Source organism: Caretta caretta, chromosome 3 (genome assembly GCF_965140235.1).
Source record: "Caretta caretta isolate rCarCar2 chromosome 3, rCarCar1.hap1, whole genome shotgun sequence".
NCBI lineage: Eukaryota > Metazoa > Chordata > Testudines > Cheloniidae > Caretta > Caretta caretta.
Genome location: NC_134208.1, coordinates 151,859,153 through 151,884,835, shown reverse-complemented (window position 1 = coordinate 151,884,835; position 25,683 = coordinate 151,859,153). Strand labels below are relative to the sequence as shown.

The window sequence follows — 25,683 nt, the reverse complement described above, 5'->3', positions numbered from 1 at the left end:
TTTACTGAAATGACTGAAAGGAGATAAGCCTTTTAAAAAGTCTAAGGGCACTTCTGAAAAGGGATCAAAGGGATGCTTCATCTGGATTTTTAATGTAAGATTTTAATCCCAAGTGGGAATTCTGCTCATTGGTGTAGAGATTAGAAGTGAGGCAGCTCCAAGAATTCTTATGTCCGGAAGAGAGTAACATCCTGCACCCACTTGCATTTCTAGTGAGCTGGAAATGTTTATTATCTGGATTTTAAAGTCTGAGGATTTTGGCTCATATTAAGACTTACTATAAAAATTAAAAAAAAAAAACATAGAAAGAAATAAAAGCTTTGCCCTTGTCTTGACTGGATCCTTATATGTTAATAACTTAGCTCTCTCTCTATATATATACAGCCTTACATATAGACCAGGCCCTGGGTATACTTTCTCAAGGCTAAAGATATGATAAAAGCATCTGAATAACCTATATTAATTATTACCTCTCAAATCTCATGTAGCTAGATTTAATTTCTCAAGACCCAGCAGTATGTTGGTGCAAGTGACCATCATTCTGATCCCAGACAGAGCCCTGACAGATGTGACTGGAGATCGAATGACTTTGCACCCTGTGGCCACCAGCTTCTGAATCCTGTTCTCTGACAGAAATAAATATATGTGGAGGTTGATACCTGATTATTCCCAGAAGTAATATTGACCCATGTGGTGTCATTCTGCTCTTGGTGATGACAAATACATGTTGCTTCAGAACAGAATCTGAGCTGTGGGACCGCAGCTTTGTGAGCCTTTTCCAGGAATGGTGCTCTGAGCAGGCAATCTCAACGTTGGTATACATGAACCCTTTTTGCCAGAGGAAAACAGTGTTAACTAGCACTTTGGAAGACACCCTTAGAGGGGCAGGCAGACCAAAGGAAAAGCAGCACACTAATAACATTGTTATTGAAAAAGATCTGAGGATTTTACTGGATCACAAACTGAATAGGAGTCGACAATGTGATGCATTTGTGCAAAAAGCAAATGTCATTCTATGGTGCATTACCAAGGGCATCATATAAGAGATAAGCGTTAATTATTCCACTCTACTTGGCATTGGTGAGGCCTCAGATGGATTAATATGTCAAATTTTAAGCACCACACTTTAAGAAAGAGGAGGACAAACTGGAGAGAGTCCAAAGGAGAGCAACAAAAATGATAAAAGGTACAGGAAAGGTTTAAAAACCTGGGTACGTTTAGTCTTGAAAAAAGAAGACTGAGGGGGGGACCCGATAACAGTCTTCAAATATGTTAAGGGCTGTTGTAAAGAGGATGGTGATCAATTGTTCTCAATGTCCACTGAAAGTAGGTCAAGAAGTAATGGGTATAATCTGCAGCAAGGGATATTTAGGTTAGACATTAGGAAAAACTTTCTAACTACAAGGATAGTTAAGTACTGAAATAGCTTATCAAGGGAGGTTGTGGAATCCCAGTAATTGGAGGTTTCTAAGAACACGTCAGACAAACACCTGTCAGAGATGATCTAGGTATACTTGGACCTGCTTCAGCACAGAGGGGATTGGACTAGATGACCTTTGAGGTCCCTTCCAGCCCTACATTTCTATGATTCTATAATGGACAACAACTATTTAACATACCATGCATTGTTTCAGAATAGTGTTTTATTTCATAATGAAAAAGTCCTTAAATGCATCATAAATATAACTTTTATACAATTAATATTTTGTTCTTTCCTGAAAATATAAATTGAAGGATCAAAAGCAATGTATGCACTTACCTCAATATCATCCTTATGTTTAAGAAGTGGTGCTTCCATGATGTTTCGAAGACAAAAAGAATCTGATTCCACATCAAATTGATGTCCTGTTGTTTCAGCAATGCGATTCCAATGTCTCTCCTTCATTGCTTTATTAGTCATCATTTCCAACAGTGGACATGACTCACTAAAATCATCTATTCTTTTCTTGAGGTCTAAAAATGCTTGCCAGTTTTTAAGTCCTTTGGGAAGTTTGCGGCACCTTTAATTCAGTAAATAATAATAATTGATACATTTGTACACTTCTGATATTGTTGATTTAATATTTTATCAAAAAGGACCTTGAAATATTTTAATGTATATTTGAAAAAAAATAGGCGATTTAAAACAGACACCATTGTTTCACCAAAATTATTTTCTCAGTAACAATGGCTGAACAATTAGTCTGTTGACTTATATCAATTTCATTTAAATAGTGTACCAGTGATATCAGTGTCTATCTTTCCTGCAAAAATCATTGTAAGCACTGTTCTAAAAAGCATAATGTTATCCCTTCAATCCCACTCTCACACAGGTGGTGGATTAAACAGAACTCCAAGAAAGTAATCTTCTAATGCAAGTGCAAGATTTATTATCTGATAATTTTCTCTTAGCCATTTCTACCCTCATTCATTACTAATGGGTTAATTTGAAATTTGGAGAGAGATCAATATAATTGCTGAATGCTTCAGAACTAAACCTAATCCTTCAATTCAGGTAATCAGTAATATTCTTCCAAAGATGTAGAAACATTTCAGCAACTTATTAGTAGCATTAAGACATACTTGGTATATTACAGCTAATTGTCAAGCAAATATGTCTGTCTAATTCTCCCTTTAGAGAAAAAATCTGTTACAAATTGTATTCCAGTTGTTTACCAGATTAGCACAGTGGATTGATGAGAGGAGAACCTGCTAGCAGAAAGAAAAGCAGATAAGAGATTTCACATTCTGCAGAACAGGTTGTCACCTCACTAATAGGAAGTAGTGAGCAGTGAATCACATAAGTAGAAAAGAAAAAAGCAGTTTTAATGATTAGACTAGTATAATAGATAGAAGTGGAAGTGTCCCCCCATATAAAGCCAGAGTCTTGGAATTTAAAGAATTATTTGGGAACCAACCCAGTAATACCCTCCTACCAAAGGATGGCCTGTAGAAGAATGGAAACCTACTTAGCAAGTGTTCCTCAAACTATTTCCAACAATGCCAATAGAGACTTGTAGACAGAGTCTCAATTTCTTCTCCAGAAATATTTCTCAGATATCTAGCATAGCAACTGGTGCAGGATTTTAACATCTTGCCTAAGCAATTTCTGGCCCTAAGGCCCTGGCATTTTAGATGGAATGATATGTGCAGAGAACAATTAGGGTCTGCACTCTGAATGTTTGAGATATACCTTTAGCTTTCTAGGGATGTCATTTGTGTCACATTATTGTTGTAGATGTGTTGTCCCATGATATGAGGGAGACAAGGTGGGTGAGATAATATCTTTTATTGGACCAATTTCTGTTGGTAGAGAGGACAAACTTTTAAACTTCATAGAGCTCTTCTTCATACCTGGAAAAGGTAATCAGAGCGTCCAAGATAAATACAAGGTGGGACAGACTTCTTAAGCATCAGGGGTTCACACATGGTGTAGGAGCCCGTTTAAACTGAAGTGGGCAGTTAACACCTCTGCAGTCATAGGACAATGGGGGGTTGGGAGATAGCAGGGTATGTTATACACATTTTTGTAATAGGTCATAAAACCAGGTTTCAAAGTAGCAGCCATGTTAGTCTGGATTCGCAAAAAGAAAAGGAGTATTTGTGGCACCTTAGAGACTAAATGTGTTAGACTCTAAGGTGCCACAAGTACTCCTTTTCTTTTTGTCATAAAACCAGTGCCAACACCTTCCAAGGTGCGTGATCAATGTAAGAATTTTGGTTATATTTTTATGATCCATATGTTCGCTTTAGTTTAGCTGCTCACTATGTATTTGTCACAGGGTGGAGCTTCTTCCCAGCTTTCAAGCACACACTGCCACTCCCAATCTCCTTGAGGATGGTTCATTTTCTTAAAACAGGCAAGTAAACAAACAGAAAACCGTCTTTTAACTCTCTCCGTTGTCTCAGACTTCAGGGCCACTCCTCAGACGGATCTCTGGCACTCCTGCTCCTGACAGCTTCTCAGTTTTAATCTGCTGTCCTCCCTTCATGGAGCAGCAGCCCCAGGGCTGTTTCCCCAGCCACCTGGCTCTTTGCTCCAGAGACACACCACTGGAGTTAGCTCCACTCCACTATGGCTTCTCTTCCCCAGGCACAGCTTGTCTCAATCACTCTCTCCTCCTTCATTTCCTGCCCTTTAAAGCTTCAGGTATAGACCAATCACCTTTAATTGTCTGAATTGGGCTCACCTGTTCTGACACAAGGGAGCTTAGTCCAGCTCTACTCACAGGGACCAGGTACCCTGTGACAGTATTTCTATAACACTGAGCATAAAAGGGAGGGAGGCATGACTGGTGTCATGTATGCAATCTGGTGCTACATCTACACTAGAAGTGTTACGGAGGTTCTTCTGGTGAAGACGCCCTATGCTGATGGGAGAGAGCTCTCCAGTCAGCTTAATTGCTCCACCTCCCACAAGAGGTGGTAGCTATGTTGGTGGAAGAAGCTCTCCTGCCGACATAGCGCTGTCAACTCCAGTGCTTAGGTCGGTATAACTTACATTGCTCAGCGGTGTGGATTATTCACATCCCTGAATGACTTAAGTTATTGTGACACTCTGTATCTCGGGGGAACACCCTGCACCCCCATGTTCATCCTTATAATGTGATTGTGTGGTATCCAATGCAAGGTGTGTCATGTTGGATGTCTTCGGAAGGCTCATGATGCACTGAGCATTGTTGTTATAGTAATGTTACAGTAATGTTATAGGTTGTAATTTCATGTACATAGTTATAAGGCTGAAAATGTGTCCTCATAGCTTAAAACAAGCCCAGGCAAAACTCTCCAGGAACAGAGGGGCAGTTCACACACCCAGCCCAGCCTCACAGGAACAAAGGTCTAGACTGCAAAAAAGGATCTGTTGGACTCTCAGTGAGTCACCACTCTTCCTTTGGTCAGTCAGGGACTACGATGAGGTAATGCTCACCTGACCCTGGGGGAGGGGGAAGCCAAGAGGGAAGAAAGAACATGATAAAATGGAGAGACGTTTGCCATGCTCTTTCTCTCTCTTCTACCTACATCTACAGACACCACCACAACCAAGCGACTGAAGTGCTGACCAAAGGGGAGAGCCTGGCTGAAGGGCAACCAGCCAGTCTGTGGTGAGAAGCATCTAAATTTGTAAGGGCACTGAAAGTGTTAAGATCAACTTAGAATGCGTTTTGCTTTTATTTCATTCGACCAAATCTGACTTGTGCTTTGACTTATAATCACTTAAAATCTATCTTTCTAGTTAATAAATTTGTTTGTTTGTTGTACCTGAAGCAGTGCGTTTGGTTTGAAGCATGTCAGAGGCTCCCCTTGGGATAACAAGGCTGGTACATATCAATTTATTTGTTAAACTGACAAACTCACATAAGCTTGCAGCGTCCAGCGGGCATAACGGGACACTACAAGACGGAGGTTCCTAGGGTTGTGTCTGGGACCGGAGATATTGGCTAGTGGCATTCGGGTGCGCTGACATGCCAGAGGCTGTGCATAGGAATGGGGGTTCTTACAGCGGAGAAGGGTAAGGCTGGCTCTCAGAGTTGAGGATTTCGGTGACTTAGCAGATCACCGGTCCAGATAACACCAGGGGAACGTCACAATTATACCAAAGTAAGTTATAGTGTAGACAAGATCTGGTTTGAAACCAGGTATATTTACATGAACTGAATAGAATAAATACATATAAATGGAAGTCCCTGCACTGGCAGCTGCAAAGCCAACAGCAAGGGCATTAACACCTAGTGACCTACAGCCAAGAGTAAGTTTAGCTACTTCCTCTAACACTCTGCACAGAAGCAGGGTGAAAAGACCACAGCTAGAAAGAAAGGGATACATTGTCAAGGGATTGTTTTTAAGGATGCCACTGGACTCACACAGATTGATTTGGAACCAAGATGGGTCTCAGAAGACATGGCATCTTGGAGCCATTGCTCCTACCAATATGAACTCTGACATGAGCTTTGCTTTACCATGATAAACTAAGGACTTCCAGTTCACTAAGAAATGCTACCTTGTTTGGAAAAGGCTGCCCTCCTTCACTACAGATACTCAATTTCCATTGCTTCTTGAAGATATAGAAGTCTCCACAGGAGTCTGAACTAAGGTGGAGTCACTGTAAGAGCTCACAGTGAGAAACAGGGGTTGCTGGAGCACAAAGGCCCAATCTAGGAGCAGTTGAGGTTGTGTGGCCTGCCCTTGTGAGAAAGTGTGCACCCTTGGGATCCAGTACACTACAGGGGTTACTTTAACAATAGGCTGTTAAAAGGCCAGAACATAGCAGAGACCCTGTAAATCCATGGCAAGGGCTAAAACAAATGAAGGGAGAACTATTTCCTAGGAATTTTGGAAAGAACATACTTTGAACAGAAAGGTTTCGGCACCACTAAGAAATGAAGGGTACACACCTGTGATGGAGGTTCTGCAAAATGGATTCTGAATATTCTCATTTTTGGATATGTGTCGATTAGTGCTGTTGAACAGTGCAGCCTTGTACTAGTAGTGCCTAACCAATTGTTCATATGTCCCTCTCTGTCCCCACCCTCAGCATCTGAACATATTCTAAGGGCATGGCTATAAAAGAGGGCATGACAGCTGTTATTGTCTCAGTTCCTTCCATTGCTAATGCTGAGCCAATGGAAGACAGTACTCCACAAAAAAGAGGAAAGAGGATAGGGATTATGAATGTGCAAAGTCTATCCTGAAGAACTTTGGTTACAGGTAAATAACCTTAATTTCTTACCTGACTGTTCTCTTCATATTCCCTCTTTTGGGATAGTTTAATCAGCAGTACATATAGAAAACCAGATGGTGGGAAAGGAGTCCTAACTAAACATTGACTGAAGAACTGATCTACCAAACTTGGCATGCTACTTGGTTGCAAAATCTAAGAAATAATGTTTTGTAAATGTATGTATAGAATCCATGTGGTGACTCTACAAATTTCTACTAATGGGACATTTTCCAAACGTCACTGAGGCCACCAATACTCTAATGGAGTGTGCTCTCAGTTGAACAGGAGATCGTGATGCATTTTTATAACTTTCAATTATACTCTGACCCATTTAGGAAATTTTTATGCAGAAATGGAATTCCTTTTAAAGTTAGCCTGCATATGAAAAAATTACTGTGAAGAACTAAAATCCTCAGTCTTATTGAAATAGAATGATAAAATTATTTTGCATTCAAACAGTGTAATTTTGATTCACCATTATTTGAATGAGATCTGGCAAAAAAGACTGGGGTAGAATAATGGATTGATTGACATAGAAGTCAGAAATGACATTTGGTATGAATCTTGGATGTGGATGAAAAACTACATAGTCCTTATAAAAACTCATAAACGGAGGGTCAGCCATTAAAGCTGAAATTGACTAACCCTCCTGTATGATATTATTGCTATAATAACAGCACTCTTACATGACAGATTAAATATGGAACAGAAGATAAGGGCTCGAAGGGTAAAGACATAAGCTGTGATATTACTAAATTCAAATCCCATGGCACTATAGAATTTCTTACTGGGGGATACAAATTTAGTAACTCTTTAAAAAACCTCTTTAACAACATCCTGTGAGAATACTGATTTACCATCAATTTGCACATGAAAAGCTGCTATTGCAGCTAAATGCCCCCTTAATGGTGCAATAGATAAACCTTTATTCTTTAAATATAGCTTAATATAGACTGAATAGGTGCTGACAGAGGATCCATACCCTTATCAGATCATCATCATCATGTTCCTATTACACCTCTGGCATTTCGGGCAGTGATGAAGCTGCTCCATTCCTGTCCGTTTCTGGCAAGTCTTTCAATGGTTCCCCAGCTGTGCCCCAGGTTTTTCAGCTCAGCTTCCACAGCTTTTCGCCATGTTGTTTTCGGGCACCTTCGTTTTTGCTAGCCTTCAAGTGTCCATCTTATTGCTACTCTGGTGATCGAATCAGTTTCCATCCAAAGCACACGACTGATACATCTCCAACGCCTCCTGGCAATGATGGTGCTCAGATCCTCTTGGCTACATGGTGTCAATGGATCTTGGTTTGAGATTGTTCTGGGCCAAAAGATATGGAGGATTTTTCTGAGACAAGTTGTACGGAATGAAGACAGTTTGGACATGTCATACTTTATCATTCCGCAGCATTCTGCACTATAAAGTAGTGTTGAAAGTATGCAGCTTTGATAAATCTTAAGTTTGGTTTTGTGTTGTATTTTGATGAATTCCAGTCTGTATTTAAGCTCCTGAAAGCGTTCCTGGCTTTATTAATTTTGTTCCAGATGTCCTGGCTTGTTCCACCGTCCTGGCTGATGGTGCTGCCCAAGTATGTGAATGTTTCTACATTGGTGAGAACATAATCCGTACTGGTGATGGTGAGGTAATATTAAAGGTCATGATATCTGTCTTATTGAGGTTGATTTTCAGTCCAATTTCTGGCTGAATGCGTTGAGTCAAGTTGTTTTTTCTTGTATATGGTGTTGGGTATGTTATAGGACAGCAACATCATCTGCAAAATTCAGGTCTTCAAGGGATGAGAAGAGTGTCCATTTAATGCCTCTTGGAACGTCTTCTGTTGTATGCCGCATTACCCAGTCGATAACAACATTGAAGAGGATTGCAGACATGACACACCCCTGACGTACTCCTGTTTTGACTTCAAAACTGAGCTCACTGTGTTCAAGACTACATGTAAAATTGAAATAGAAGCTTTTGATGACATTGATTATACGGAAAGGAATTCCATATGCACACAGAATGCACCATAGGCTGGTCCTGTGAATGCTATCAAAAGCCTTCTCAAAGTCTATGAAATTTACGTAGAGTTGCCATTGCCATTCTAAGCACTGTTCTATTATGTTTCGTAGAGTGAAGATCTAGTATGTGCAACCATGCCCTTTCGGAAAACCAGCTTGCTCTTTTCTAAGAATACTATCAACTGCCTCAGATATACGCTGGACTATGATCTTACACAGTACTTTGCTTGGCACAGATAAAAGTGTGATATCACGCCAGTTATTACAATCACTGAGAGTTCCTTTCTTTGGTATCTTCGCTATAACCCCATTGGTCCATTCATCTGGCACTTTTTCCCTTTCCCAGACTGATGTAAATAGAGGGGCCAGGATAGATGCTGCTAATTTAGGATTTACCTTGAACATTTCTGCATTCAAGTTATCCTTGCCAGGAGCTTTCCCATTTTTTAAGGATTTGATGGCTTGAATGATCTCTTCCTTAGTTGAGGTGTCTATGTTAATATCAAGATCTTCTTCTGCCTCCTGGATGTTTGTTTCCTCTTTAGGTGGCTCCCTGTTCAGCAATTCTTTGAAATGCTCTGTCCAGCGCATTTCTTGTTCTTTTTCGGTTGTTAGTAGGTGTCCTTGTCTGTTCCTGATGAGAGTATTTGTTGGTGTCTGGCGTTTACCACTGATAAGCCGCATCATTTTGTAGACAGCTCCTTGCTCACCACGAGCAGCTGCTTGTGTTGCCAGATTATCAATATAATGCCGTTTGTCCGCTCTCATATGGCATTTGACCTCCTGATGTGTCTTGCTATCCTTTAGCTTCTGGGATTTTGTGTCTAAAACTTTTTTCTTCAGGGCTCATCTGGTTTCTATGGCATTGCATGTGCTGTGTGTAATCCACTCCTTCCTTCTCTTCTGCCTGTAACCTAGACAGGCTTTACTGCTCTGTTTATAAATTGCTGTTACTTTGTCCCACTTCTTGTTAATCTCCTGATCTGCATTCCCCTCCTCTTCATCAAGGTCTGCAAGTGCTTGAAACCTGTTAGTTAACTGCAGAACGAAGGCTTTCTGTATTTCAAGGGACTTTAGCTTGTCAATATCATAACGTCTATGTCCCTTGTTTGGTGGACCCACACTTCTCAGTTTTAGCTTGATGGAGGCTGTCACAAGGTGGTGGTCGCTGCCAACATCTGCACCCCTTCTCACTTTCACATCTGTCAGTGAGCATCGCCATTTGCCATTGATCATGATATGATCAATCTGGTTCTTACCTCTGCCGTTTGGAGAACACCATGTGAGCTTGTGAATTTCACAATGTTCAAACAGGGTTCCGCTGATGACTAGGTCATTCATGTTACAGAAATCAACAACACTTTCTCTGTTTTCATTCATGGTGCCACACCGATGTCTTCCCATTGGTCTGTCATTGTTTATGTTGTCTTTACCGACCTTGGCATTCAGGTCTCCCATGACGATAGTTAGGTCATGGCATGGTAGTCACTCTAACTTCGCTTACAGTGTAAGGTAGAATTTGTCCTTTACTTCTTTATCACTGTCATTTGTCGGAGCATAGCACTGAATCAGAGTGATATTATGTTTCCCTTTCAGTCTGGCCCTCATAAGTCTGCTGCTGATGGCTTTCCATTCAAGCAGGGAATGCTTCACTCCCTTCTTCAAAAGGATGGCAACACCCTCATGGTGTTCTCCATCATCCCGTCCAGAAAACAGCAAAGTTTCTCCCAAGGCTGTTGTTAATCTTCCTGATCCTGTCCATCTGCTCTCGCTGACACCCAGGATGTATAAGCTGTAGCGTCTCATCTCTGCTGTGACCTGAGCTAGCTTCCCTGTTTCGTACATTGTCCGTATGTTCCAAAAAACAAGTTTGGTTTTTGTCTTGGGGTTGAGCACTTCATTCTTCATGCCAGTGGCTTCCTTTCGGCTTTCAGCACTGGCAGTCATACGGGTCATTGACTCCTGAACAAGCAATTTAACACTACAATCATCATTGCTGAGTATGAAGCTTGGCTGAGGTGGTGGAGTCAGACAGTGGAAGAGGGTGGATTGTCCAGCTGCTCCTCTTGCTGAACTTTCTGAACTCGAAAAAACAAATCTAGAGTTTGTTGTTTTGCTTTCCTTTTTTTTTTCTTGGTAAATTTCTTTATAGCAAGTCATTAGGTGACCAACTACCCTAATCACTTTGGAGCTGCATTCCCTGTCAGGATTGTCATCACTCAACCCTCAGCCCGCCCACTCCACCCCTTCCCCCAAGCCTCTACCCTTGACCCTCCTCTTCTCCCCCCCTCACCTGCTCCCCCTTTAATTTGCACTCTGCGTCGTCGCTCCTCCCCCCTCTCTCCCCTCCCTTCTGAATGCAGCAAGCCAGCTGATTGCCACCGCAGGAGGGAAGGGGGTGGCAAGCCGAGTCCTCGCTCCTCCTCCCTCCCTCCTGCCCAGGGCAATCAGCTGGCTTGCAGTGTTTAGGAGGCAGGAGGGAAGAATGAGGACTCGGCACGCAGGCTCCCACTCCCTTCCCCACCACCCTCCTGCCCAGGGCAATCAGCTGGTTTGTGGTGTTCAGGAGACTGGGGAGGGTGGGGGAGTCTGCGCGCCGAGTCCTTGCTCCTCCCCCTTCCCTCCTGCCTCCTAAACACCACAAGCCAGCTGACTGCTACGGGCAGGAGGCGGGGGGAGGAGGGGGATGGCGCTGATCCGTGGGGTCTGCCGGAGGGCGGGAGGCGCTGTGGGGTGTTGGGGCGGCATAGGGAGCCTTCCAGTTGTGGAGAAAGCAGGCAGCCAAACAAGGTAATAATGGAGCATTGCACAACTTTAAATGAGCATGTTCCCTAATTGATCAGCAATGTAACAACAAAACAATGTTAACCGGGATGACTTTAAGTGAGGAGTTACTGTACAGCCAGCTGTCCTGGACTCCTTTCCTACTCATATTAGCCTCCCACTGGATGCTGCCCATCAGTTCGCCAAAGGAGTCAAAGTCTGCTTTTCTGAAGTCCAGGGTCCACATTCTGCTGCTCTCCCTTCCTTCTTTTGTTAGGATCCTGACCTCGACTTCTCTTGATCACTGCTGCCCAGGTTGCCACCCACTTCTACTTCCCCTACCAATTCTTCCCTGTTTGTGAGCAGCAGATCAAGAGGAGTATGACCCGTAGTTGGTTCCTCCAGCACTTGCACCAGGAAGTTGTGCCAAACACTCTCCAAAAACTTTCTGGGTGGTCTGTGCAATGCTGTACTGCTCTCCATTCCTGATCCCTTCTTATGGAATCTGGTAAAGCGTATCCACCTTTCTTACAATTGGCTGTCAAGAAGATGGGGTATCCCATTTTGATTTTGCTGATTGCCATAAACCATTCAAAAGGGGCAGAGAAACCTTGTTTGAAGAAGTATTTTCAATTATGTCAAAAACAGGGTACAAAGTTTCCTCCAATGAAACTGAAGGCAATTTCAACATAGAAACCATTCTGCTGATTAATTCTTGGAATTTAATGGCATCCTCAGATGGTGAAGCAGCTTAGGCAATTCAAATATTTTTGTCTGGAGAGGATATGCCCATAAAGTCCTGGTTGTGCAAAATATTTGTCTGTACAGGAACCTCAACTTCCTCTTCCTCATCATATAAAACATCTTGAATTTGAATAAAGGACTTGTCTCATTTTCAGATCCATTAGTGTAGGATCCAAACATCTCTGATCAGAATATTCCTTCAAGTCTGTGTGTCTTGAATTTGTGTAACTTAGATCTGAATGCTGTAGACCCGCAAAAACCTCTCTGGTTTGATGCTGAACCAGAGGCATGACTTTGGAAGAAGGTTGGTATGGAAGGCCCGGAGCTGACCAATAAAGCTAAGGAATCCAGGAAGGTACTTGCCAGTCCTGCCAATTTGTCCAGTCCAGTAGTATGTGAGAGTCAGGGGGTAGACGTGCTTGTAATAGTCTGTGTCTAACAAAGGTCCTGTCATTGAAGCCAGTTCTTCCTCTGAATATGGATCTGAGCCTGTTCTTAACATTGTATTCTTAACATTGACACAGGAGATATCGTTCTTCTAGGAGAGCCAAGGTGTCCTGGGAGGTGGAGGCAACATAACCAAGGAGTCATCTAAGTTCCTCTTCTTCTCAGAAAGAGTGTGTGGAGACAGATCATTATCCAAGTCTTTCTTTGCTATAGAAATATCAACTGTACCCGAGGAGTACAGTTCTTCAGACACCTGTAGGGACCCTACATTAGATGCTATCAGTGCTGGTATAACATCTGGGCTGCAGATTTCCTTAGAACAGTCCAATGAAAGTGCTCAGTGTTCTTAGAATCCCCTTCCTTGTGTCTCAGATCTGAATGTTCATGATCTGAGGGAATCAATGAATCTCTGGAAAGGTGTTCTGACCTGGCTTTTTTCTTCCTCAGAACCGAGAGCCCTAGTTCCATAGAATTTTCAAGCATAAGTCATTTATCTTCCAAACCTGATTTCCTTGACTCTGGTACCTTCTTTGCAGCCAGGTCAGAGGACTTTGGAACTGGAGCTCATTGCCAAGACTGACGGTTTAAATAAATCTGTTAGTCTTTAAGGTGCCACTGGACTCCTTGTGGTTTAACCACAAAAGACTTTGTGGAACTTGAAGGACTTGGAGCCAAACCAGGCCTCTTGCTTTTATTATCTGAAACCTTAGACACCTCAGATCTGGAGGTTTTAACTGATAAGGAGAGCTTGGAATCTGTTTTGCCTGTCCTTGCTAGCTCATGGTGTGAAAGTACATACATCAAGCAACAACAAGGAGAATGTCCTGCTCCTAAGCGAGCAAGCATGGGCATCTGACTCTGGAAAAACTGCCAGACATAATCCACATCTTTTAAAACCATGCTTCTTGATCTTTGGATCTGCAAAAACAAACAGTAACTAATACTAACACTAAGTGCTAACTATCTAACTATTAAAAATAATAAACATGGCACCTATTGAATCCAAAGAAGGCTCACATCCATCCAGGCAGCAGTTAAAAGGAACTGAGGTGGGACTGCTAACCACTGCTATGCCCCCTTTTACAGCCATGCCCTCAAAACATGATCAGATGCTGAGGGCGGGGGCGGAGAAGGGCACATAAACAATCAGGCACTACTAATAGAAGCCTGCACCATTCAACCACACCAGTCGGTGCATATCTACAGAGTGGGAATATGCAGAGGACACTTGAAGAAGAAAACCCATTTCTTCACCTTACCCCTGAGGATCATAAGAATCCTGATTCATCATGGGAGGAAAAGGGCTTTGTAGAAGGCCTGCTTTTTTCCTTAGGGAACTAAGTACCCACTTCAATACTGGGGTGGAGTAGAGATACGACTTTGAATCCTTTCAGGAGGTTTTCTACTCCAGCCCAGTTCTGATGCTGGACTTACCCTCTGGGTTAGACAGATAACATCCTTCTCCTCCCTCTTCCCAAAATATTCAGAACCTCCAGGCTTTTCTATATTGGAGTCACAGCTCCTGAGAGAAGGTGATGTCCTGACATATCTGTTCAACTCTGAGCCTTGTGCCCTGGCTATGCAAGGTTTGGCTAGCTATGAACAGGTAGGCTATAATTTGCCCTCTCTAGTGCCAGTACATGCTGCCTCACATAGGGAACACCACTTAGATTTAGCCCAACATTTGTGGGAGAGCACTGCCTGTGAGGAGGGCGGGCAGAGGAATCCCAGAAAGGAGGCACAGCAGTGACAGATCTAGGTGACTGAAACCATCACACTATCAAATACCCAATCCAAGGGAGAAAGAGAACATGGAAGAAAGATTATAAATTACTGATGCACAACAACAAATACAAATTAAAGTTATAAAACAAAGTGCACAGGAGAAACTGAACCACCAATTTATTATGCCACCAGAGGCTGGACATCTGGTAGCTTGAGCTGAAGGATGAGGCATTGTCCTGGAGCCTCCAGGAACAACTTTGGATTGCCTACAAATTCCACAGGTGGGGGGCATTAACCCATTAGTAGTGACAGAGGAAAGAAGCTATGCTGAACAAAAAAAAAATCTATTCTGTCCAATAAACCTAGCCCCCATCTTCCATGCTATATATTTCCTCACATAATACTGAAGCTAATTTCTAAAGCACTAAGAATAAAATAAATTAAAAAAATTAGAAAACTTTTTTGTGAGCAAACTATGACTCATTCGACTTCAAAGTATCAAAATATTTTAAATTTTTCAAGAATACTGGAGTAGTACACCTACTAATTATATAACAGGAACGCCTACTGTAAAAGGTGTTCAGTTTCTCAAGTTATTTTAGGTTACCTATATATTTTAAGAATAGTATACAATGTTTCAAGAGATTCTCAAATTTTAATCTTATAGTCAATACTGTAAGCCGGTGAGCTAGCTCACTAGTCCAGGTAGGATCAAAGTAACACCTGAGTCTATTGTAGGTCCTTGTCTCTGGGCACAGTTTTTTGATTAAACAGAAAACTTGGGCAAAATACCCAATATATAGTTCACCCAAGATTGTTTACTGTTCCCAGTGGCTTTTCCCTCACCTCTCTCGGTCTCTCCCCATCCTTGCCCTGAGCCAGGGATTTCTGCAGCAGCTTTTCTACTCCCTACAGTTCACTCCCTAAGCCATCTGTCTAGAAATCACCTAATAACTTGGTTCTTTCCCCTACTGTTTTCCAGCACAAAGCTCCTGTTGGCCTTTATAAAGAATAGGTAATCTTCCAGTTGTCACCTGAACCTAGCCCCACAACCTCAGCAAAGAGGCACCTGATTAGTAACAGTTGGGGCTGGGACTCATATCCCCTCAAAGGAGCCAGTCACCCTTTGACAAACACTATTAACAAATTTTCCAAATTTATCTATATATCAAGATGCTTTAAAGATACTAAGTTATTTGTAATGCAATTATCATTATTTATATTCAAATTTAACCTGTTAAAAAGTTCATATTAGGAGGAATACCTGTTTTGAAAGTCCAAAAGTTCAGCATTAATTTTTTCAATATCTACATCTGTCCAAAGTATCTCATAATACCCACTGATATTGTTCATTACAGTATCATATAATCCATATAATTTCTGAAGCAAGCCAAGCTCCTTCCTACAAGATAAAAATCATATCAACCATTAGAATCAGCTACTGAAAGACAGTGTAATAATTTCTGTTCATTTATTATGAGTACAGAAGAATAACTAAAATCTTTTTAGAATGCAAGCCTTTGGGGATAGAAAGCTGTGTCTATGTACTCTAGCGAAGAGAACAATAACAGCAATCAAGTAATAAAACAATGTGAAGTACTAGTATGAATAGCCCAATAATCAAGTTGTTTGATATTAATAACAATATTGCAAAAGTTTCAGGTAGACTAATTCGGGGCTTGCTATGTGGGGGGATGTTGGGGGACAAACCAGACTGATTTGACGCGCATTAGTTCACATGCAACACGCAAGCCGCACTTTAATAGCATGCACACAAGTCAGCTGTGCCCTCTTTCAATTGGTATCATTGCATTCACATGGTAGCAGCTTGCTGTGTACTAAACACATGGCATTCTCTGAGGATATCTTATGGTCCTTTGCTTCGCCGCTCAGCAGTGTGCATTCTGGGATTTTTCCTCGCTATGCATTGTGGGATGCATAGCAGAAGCCCAGTAGGTTCACATTTATAAAAATCAAGTGCTTCATTTCTGGGTACGCTAGCACCATTTTCAAATTGCTGTTGGCCAGTATGGATCCAACAATGCTCCACAAGACTATGTTGGCAACTATAAATATGCAAAAGCTGCTTTGGCTGTATTTCAGCTTTTGAAGCTGGATAACTTTGATTTTCGACTTGCCCAGTGCACCACCAAGCAGATGATGTGGCATCAACAGAAGCTTGAGCTTCCACAGCAGCAGAGGAAGCCAAATGACAATGAGGAAGAAGAGGATAATGCTGAGCAACTGCTACTCCAGGAGCTGTTCCTGGAGCAGCCTCACACCATGCAGCACTGTTTCTGGGTTCAGGGAATCATCATCAATTGGTGGGAATGGATCAGTCTGCAGACCTGGGATGACTAACAGTGGCAAGAGAATTTCAGGATAGTGAAGGCAACCCTTTTTAGATATGTGCTGAACTAGCACCAGAACTGTAGCAGCACTGTACCAACATGAGATGTCCCTTACCTGCGGAAGAGTGGGTTGCCACTGCCATATAGAAGTTTGCCATCCCTGAATGCTACCAGTCTGTAGTCAACCAAATAGACATAGGAAAGCGAACTGTTGGGGCCATTGTCACAAAGGCGTGTGATGCAATACATAAGGTACCATTGCACTGGTTTACAAACCATGACAATGATCAAGAGATTATTGATGACTTTGCCTATATAGGGTTCTCAAGGTGTAGTAAGGCAATTGATGGCCTTACATGTGCCTATTATTTGCCACACACACACACCAAGGCTCAGAATTAATAAACAGAAATGTATGGGTATTTCTCCATAGTGTTCCAAGGGCTGGTTGACCACCATAGCAGGTTTACAAACATAATTTCAAGATGGTCTGGAAGGATGCATGATGCTAGGATCTTTTGAAACTCAGTACTATTTTTAAATTAATGGAGAAAGGGCAATTTGCTCCCTGTGGACATTAATGGTGTGGAGATTGCTCTGGTTATCCTGGAAGACCCATCTTATCCTCTGCTGCCCTGGTTAATGAAGCCATTCAAAGGCCACTTGTGTAATGGAATGATAAGCTGTATTATACTGTTGGGCCACTAGGTGGCATTGTGGCAACATACCTTATTTGAGCCATACAGGCAGAACATTAAAGGCTCTTGTATCTGGTGTGAATCTTGCTCAGAAGACAGTTCTGTAGTCAGTCTATTTCTGGTTGAGGAGCATGACATGGTGTCAGAAGTAAACAAGTACCCAAGGAGAACAAAAAAGAGGAAAAAAGCAACAAAGGTTGCAAACAGAAGGGAAAAAAAGCAACAAAGGTGTCCACTAAGATATTCTGTACACCCAGCAGGTATACACCCAGCAGGCTACTGATATAATGATGCTGTGCCGAATGCATCAATTCCACAATTTCATTGCCTCTGCAGAAAGGGATGGTGATCTCACTCCTCCCTGGTGCTTATGTAGAACATTCATGCTATGTTGTCTGTCATGACCTTTATATGTTCGTCATTGATCAATGGTAGGAAATGTGCACAAGCATTCCTGACCAGTCTGAGCTCCAATAGGTGGATACGGACCATTGATTCTATGCGGGACCATTTGCCCTGAATTGTGTGACTGTCTAGATGAGCTTCCAAGCCCAGTAAAGATGTGTCTGTTATCAGTTTCAATGTTGGAGGTAGCTGTGTGAAGGGGACCCCTATGCAGACATTCTGAGGATCTTTCCACCACTTGAGAGAGTCTTTGACTGTTGACAGTAGTTTGTTTATTCAATGTGTCTCTGTTTGGTGTGTATACCGTTTTGAGCTATGCTTGAAGGCAATGCATGTGAAGTGTCATGTGACTTATCACAAGTGTGCCTGCCACCATGTGCCCAAGTAGTTGAAGGCAATTTCTGGCCGAGATCTGGGAGTTGGTCTGAATGGTGTCTATTAAGACAGTTAGAGTGTTGAATCTGTGTAGTGGGAGGAAGGCTTTGGCCTTCACCGCATCGAGATAGGCTCCTATGAATTCCAGATGGTGTCCAGGAGTCAAAGTCAATTTTTGAGTGTTCAGCTGTAGTCCCCATTGTGTGAATACATCTATAGTCTTTTGCGTGGCACTGGGTGTCATCAAAGGATCATGCCTTGAGTAGGTAGTCATCTAGATACAGGTACATCATGTTTCCTGATTTGTGAAGGTGGGCCGCTACCACAGATAGGACCTTCAAGAACACGCTGGGTGCAGGTGACAGGCTGAATGGAAGTACTCTGTAATGAAAATGGTCTTGACCAAAAGTGTACCTGAGGAACCTTCTGTTGAATCACAATGTGAAAATAAGCATCTTTGTAGGTCAAGGACTGAGAAGCAGTCTCCCTGGTCTAGAGATGGAATTATTGCTGGTAGTGTAACCATCTTTGTGCCTTTCCATATTTGTTTAGTGCTCTCAGATTGAGAATGGGCCTCCATCCTCTGTTTTTTCCCCAATATTGGGAAGTATTTGTAATAGAAACCCTTCCATCTGTGTTCATTTGGAACTGGTTCTATAGCACCAAGGTTTAGGAGATGATTTATTTCCTGACATAATAGGCTCTCATGAGGAGGGTCCCTGAAGAGGGTGGGGAGGGAGTATGGGTAGGAGGGAGGGAGACAAAATGGATTGAATAACCATTGGAGATGATCTCCAGTACCCATTTGTCTGATGTTATCTTTTCCCAGTTTTGTTGAAAAAGAACAAGGCAGTGTCCAAAGGGATGTAGATGGTTCGAGTTTTGCAGCAATTGATGATGGCAGTGGTTCTTTGGGACCTCAATCAAAGTATCAAAACTGATGTTTCAACATTGAGGGCTGTACAGTTGAGTTTGGGGAACCATCGGCTTTCATTTCTGCACCTGTTGTCTTCTGCTGGGGTTTGTATTGTCTCTGAGGTGGAGGAAACTGGGCTGGTCGGGATCTTTGTGATGTCTGTGACTTACTGTATTGTCTTTTTTGTGCCGCTGTGTAGCTCCCCAAAGAGCATAATGTGGCTCTTCAGTCCTTCAGTGTGTGTAGTGAGGCATCTGTCTTTTCTGCAAAGAGTTTGGATTCTTTGAATGGAAGGTCCTCCACGGTCATTTGGACTTCTCTTGGGAGAATGGAAAGGTGAAACCAGGAAACTCTCCTCATCACTACTGCCATTGATATGGAGCAGGCAGCTGTGTCTCCAGCGTCTAATGTAGTCTGTAGTGCTGTCCTTGCCAGAAACTGGCACTTGGCAATGATGGCTTGGAATTGTTCTTTTTGATCATTTGGGAGATGTTTAATAAAGGCATTAAGTTTTCCATAATTGATATAATATTTCACCATAGAGCCTGGTAATTAGCAATCCGAAATTGTAGGGTTGCTGATGAATATGACTTCCTGCCAAATAAGGCCAGTCATTATCAGTTCTTGTAGTAGGGTGTTGATTTAGCATGGTGCTGTTTGCCATGTGTGTTTACAGTATATACAATAAGGGAATTTGGGGATGGTTGGGAAAATAAAAAGTCCACAATCACTGAGGGGACATAATATTTTTGTCTGCCCTTTTACATGTGGGAGTTATCATGGCCAGAGTTTGCCAGATGACCTTGGCTGGGTCTAGTTGAGCCTTGTTGATCAGGAATGCAATACGTGCTGGTGAGGATGTGTGGAGGATGTCCATCATCTTGTTTTGCAACTCCTTTACTTCTTCAAGGCAGATCTGAAGTGTCTCTGCCACTCTCCCAGTGAGGTCTAAAAATTGTTCAAAGTTATGTGCCGTAGATGGTGGAGGAGGCATCACAGCTTCACCTGGAGTGGATGATGAAATGTTTATTGCTCGAGTAATTTCTTGATCAAGCCTTGCCTCTTGCTTCTCAAAGGTCTCCTCTTGGGGATCAGGGAGTCTAGAAATGGAAGCTGAGGAAGATCATCTTACTCTAATCCTATGGGAGACACTTGAGGTCCTAGAGGACTGGTGTCTATAGTCTATGGTGTCTACCCATGAGTCCCAGTACAGCCACTGGAATGGTGTGAAGGGCCTGGGTGATGGTACACAAAAATATCCATACCAAATGGGTGGGCCTTGTCAGTCCTGTCATGGTTCTAGGTGACTGGTCCCTTAACATTGCCCTGGGAAACTTTGCACTTAGACCGAAGATAAGTTATCATTGTCCTCTTCCTTTTCACTTGATAGAGGCTGGTGGTGAGTGTCCTAGTACCACAGGGAATTCCAGAGACCGAGATGTGGTCAGTACTGCACCGCACCACCGATACCAAGCAGCAGGGATTCGAGTTTCTCTGAAACCAAGAGGTCCTTGGAGAAACAAAATTCCTGTGGTACTGTCATGGTAATTGGTACCAACAAAGTTTGTCTAGAATGGCCAATGAGTATCAAGGAGTCAGTGGTAGCTGTAGTCTTTTGTCTGATGATCAGCCAGAAGAGGTCTCTGATTGAAGTGATCAGTACCACGGCTTTCCTTGTCTCCAGAGGTGCCATTTTAGAAGAGGTATTCTGGTCTCTACCACTTCTCTTGTCAGATGGTACTGATGCTACTGAGCTGTGCCCCTCTGGTTTTTAGGCTTAGTGCTGGTACTGGTAGTTGAGGAGCCAAATGTCTCATGGGTACTGCGCTGCGGCTCTGTTGGTACCAAGGTCACTGATTTTGCCAGGGATCTCTTTCTCCTGGTCAATTCTTCAATCTGAGAATAGCTCTCTTTTCTGAGCTTTTGTGAGAGGCATCAGTAGATTTCCTCTTTGATGCCACCAGAGTATGATGTGCCATGGACGTTGATGGTTGCATCGGGGATTGTTGCTCTGGGGGAGTCCAAGGACTAGGGTCAGTGGCTGGTCTCAGAGAACTCTCCATCATCAGGAGCCTCAGCTTCAGTTCACAGCTCTTTCTTGTCCTTGCCTTCAATTTTTGACAGAAGGTACACTTCTCTGGTATATGAGCCTCTCCTAAGTATAAAGAAAAGGAGTACTTGTGGCACCTTAGAGACTAACCAATTTATTTGAGCATGAGCTTTCGTGAGCTACAGCTCACTTCATCGGATGCATACCGTGGAAACTGCAGCAGACTTTATATACACACAGAGAATATGAAACAATACCTCCTCCCACCCCACTGTCCTGCTGGTAATAGCTTATCTAAAGTGATCATCAGCTTGGGCCATTTCCAGCACAAATCCAGGTTTTCTCACCCTCCACCCCCCACACACAAATTCACTCTCCTGCTGGTGATAGCCCATCCAAAGTGACAATTGTTAGTCTGTATTCGCAAAAAGATGGATGGGCTATCACCAGCAGGAGAGCGAATTTGTGTGGGGGGGGTGGAGGGCGAGAAAACCTGGACCTGCGCTGGAAATGGCCCAACCCGATGATCACTCCAGACAAGCCACCACCAGCAGGACAGTGGGGTGGGAGGAGGCATTGCCTCATATTCTCTGTGTGTATAGGTTTCAGAGGAACAGCTGTGTTAGTCTGTATTCGCAAAAAGAAAAGGAGTACTTGTGGCACCTTAGAGACTAACCAATTTATTTGAGCATGAGCTTTCGTGAGCTACAGCTCACTTCATCAGATGCATACCGTGGAAACTGCAGCAGACTTTATATATACCCAGAGAATATGAAACAACACCTCCTCCCACCCCACTGTCCCGCTGGCAATAGCCCATCCTAAGTATATATTTTGGAAATGATAGGAATGTAGAAACTTTAAGGAGTTGTAATGGAATGCTAAACTGTACTATACTGTTCAGCCACTAGGAGATGCTGTGCATAAAACCCAGCTAACTACCTTTTGTAACTGTTGTTCTTCAAGATGTGTTGCTCATGTCAATTCCATTCTAGGTGTGTGTGTGTGTGTGTTCTCACATGCGCGGCCGTCAGAGATTTTTGCCTTAGTGGTACTCATAGGGTCAGCTGTGGTGCCCTCTAGAGTGCCGCAATCATGCTGTGGTATATCAGGCACAGTCGGCCCATGCCCTCTCAGTTCCTTCTTGCTGACAACTATGACAGAGGGGCAGCAGGTTGGGTAATGGAGTGGACACGAGCAACACATCTCAAAGAACAACAGTTACAAAAGGCAGATAACTGTTTTTTCTTCTTTGAGTGCTTGCTCATGACCATGAGTTGGTTGAGTTCAGGATCCTGACGCAGGGAAGAAAGGTAAGCAGCAGGATACGGACCCTGGACTTCAGGAAAGCAGACTTCGACTCCCTCAGGGAACGGATGGCCAGGATCCCCTGGGGGACTAACTTGAAGGGGAAAGGAGTCCAGGAGAGCTGGCTGTATTTCAAGGAATCCCTGTTGAGGTTACAGGGACAAACCATCCCGATGAGTCGAAAGAATAGTAAATATGGCAGGCGACCAGCTTGGCTTAATGGTGAAATCCTAGCGGATCTTAAACATAAAAAAGAAGCTTACAAGAAGTGGAAGGTTGGACATATGACCAGGGAAGAGTATAAAAATATTGCTCGGGCATGTAGGAATGATATCAGGAGGGCCAAATCGCACCTGGAGCTGCAGCTAGCCAGAGATGTCAAGAGTAACAAGAAGGGTTTCTTCAGGTATGTTGGCAACAAGAAGAAAGCCAAGGAAAGTGTGGGCCCCTTACTGAATGAGGGAGGCAACCTAGTGACGGAGGATGTGGAAAAAGCTAATGTACTCAATGCTCCTTTTGCCTCTGTCTTCACGAACAAGGTCAGCTCCCAGACTGCTGCGCTGGGCATCACAAAATGGGGAAGAGATGGCCAGCCCTCTGTGGAGATAGAGGTGGTTAGGGACTATTTAGAAAAGCTGGACGTGCACAAGTCCATGGGGCCGGACGAGTTGCATCCGAGAGTGCTGAAGGAATTGGCGGCTGTGATTGCAGAGCCATTGGCCATTATCTTTGAAAACTCGTGGCGAACCGGGGAAGTCCCGGATGACTGGAAAAAGGCTAATGTAGTGCCAATCTTTAAAAAAGGGAAGAAGGAGGATCCTGGGAACTACAGGCCAGTCAGCCTCACCTCAGTCCCTGGAAAAATCATGGAGCAGGTCCTCAAAGAATCAATCCTGATGCACTTGCATGAGAGGAAAGTGATCAGGAACAGCCAGCATGGATTCACCAAGGGAAGGTCATGCCTGACTAATCTAATCGCCTTTTATGATGAGATTACTGGTTCTGTGGATGAAGGGAAAGCAGTGGATGTATTGTTTCTTGACTTTAGCAAAGCTTTTGACACGGTCTCCCACAGTATTCTTGTCAGCAAGTTAAGGAAGTATGGGCTGGATGAATGCACTATAAGGTGGGTAGAAAGCTGGCTAGATTGTTGGGCTCAACGGGTAGTGATCAATGGCTCCATGTCTAGTTGGCAGCCGGTGTCAAGTGGAGTGCCCCAAGGGTCGGTCCTGGGGCCGGTTTTGTTCAATATCTTCATAAATGATCTGGAGGATGGTGTGGATTGCACTCTCAGCAAATTTGCGGATGATACTAAACTGGGAGGAGTGGTAGATACGCTGGAGGGGAGGGATAGGATACAGAAGGACCTAGACAAATTGGAGGATTGGGCCAAAAGAAATCTGATGAGGTTCAATAAGGATAAGTGCAGGGTCCTGCACTTAGGATGGAAGAATCCAATGCACCGCTACAGACTAGGGACCGAATGGCTAGGCAGCAGTTCTGCGGAAAAGGACCTAGGGGTGACAGTGGACGAGAAGCTGGATATGAGTCAGCAGTGTGCCCTTGTTGCCAAGAAGGCCAATGGCATTTTGGGATGTATAAGTAGGGGCATAGCGAGCAGATCGAGGGACGTGATCGTTCCCCTCTATTCAACATTGGTGAGGCCTCATCTGGAGTACTGTGTCCAGTTTTGGGCCCCACACTACAAGAAGGATGTGGATAAATTGGAGAGAGTCCAGTGAAGGGCAACAAAAATGATTAGGGGTCTAGAACACATGACTTATGAGGAGTTTCAGAGGAACAGCCGTGTTAGTCTGTATTCGCAAAAAGAAAAGGAGTACTTGTGGCACCTTAGAGACTAACCAATTTATTTGAGCATGAGCTTTCGTGAGCCACAGCTCACTTCATCACATCTGATGAAGTGAGCTGTGGCTCACGAAAGCTCATGCTCAAATAAATTGGTTAGTCTCTAAGGTGCCACAAGTACTCCTTTTCTTTTTGACTTATGAGGAGAGGCTGAGGGAGCTGGGATTGTTTAGTCTGCAGAAGAGAAGAATGAGGGGGGATTTGATAGCTGCTTTTAACTACCTGAAAGGGGGTTCCAAAGAGGATGGCTCTAGACAGTTCTCAATGGTAGCAGATGACAGAACGAGGAGTAATGGACTCAAGTTGCAGTGGGGGAGGTTTAGATTGGATATTAGGAAAAACTTTTTCACTAAGAGGGTGGTGAAACACTGGAATGCGTTACCTAGGGAGGTGGTAGAATCTCCTTCCTTAGAGGTTTTTAAGGTCAGGCTTGACAAAGCCCTGGCTGGGATGATTTAACTGGGAATTGGTCCTGCTTCGAGCAGGGGGTTGGACTAGATGACCTTCAGGGGTCCCTTCCAACCCTGATATTCTATGATTCTATGTCGATTCCATTCTAGGTGACTCACAAGCAGTATCAATGGAGGTGGTCTTGGAGTTCACCATCATGCAGCTTGCAGCACTGCTCTGCCAAAGCCAGCGTCATCTCATGCCTGCTGGATCAGTGCGTAGTGCAATGCAAACGTATGAACAGATGACCAGGTGGCAGCCCGACAAACTCTTGGATCAGGACCTGAGCAAGGAAGGCTGCAGAGGATGCCTGCACTCTAGCGGTAAGAAGAAACTGAGAGGGCATGGGCTGGCGGCACCTGATATACTGCAGCATGAGTTCACCAGGCAGGACAGATGTGGGGAGGGGAAAGGAACATAGGTAGATAGGTCATGGTGTAGGCTTCAAAATGGTCGATAATCAGGGCTTTAACATGAGACAGGTCAGTTTTTTGGCATGAGCAGTTTCTATTTTGAAAACATGTATTGGTGGGGGGCAGGAGGAGGCCAAATGTATGGGATGAAGAAGGGAGTTGAGGAGGGGGCTGGAGACTCAGAAAGGCTCCTAGTTCATATCTGCCTAAAATGGCTGTGGCCATTAGGCTTCCGGAACAGAAGGTAGCATGGCAGTATAGCATAATAATAATAATAATACATTTTAAAAACAGTTAGATACATGACAAGTTTTCCTCAATAGGATGTGCCTCCTCAACCCTGGCCTGTTTTTCAGGCTAGAAACTGGCTAGGAATCACGCTCAGTTCCTGCATGGCAGGAATCAGGGTCACTTTCTACCTGGCAACAAAGTTCTGACTCCTGAACACATCTTGGCTTGC

At 43.4% G+C, this 25,683-nt stretch overlaps 1 protein-coding gene across 1 annotated transcript in view; it reads right to left on the bottom strand.

Annotated features, from left to right (window-relative positions):
- The window catches only part of DNAH8 (dynein axonemal heavy chain 8), a 598,059-nt gene that overhangs the window by 307,244 nt on the left and 265,132 nt on the right, over positions 1-25,683 (bottom strand). The window contains exons 34-35 of the mRNA XM_048843472.2: positions 15,656-15,793; positions 1,760-2,000 (exon numbers count right to left, since the gene is read on the bottom strand). Of these exons, the coding sequence (XP_048699429.2) occupies positions 1,760-2,000; positions 15,656-15,793 (379 nt within the window). The remainder of the gene's footprint in view (positions 1-1,759; positions 2,001-15,655; positions 15,794-25,683) is intronic.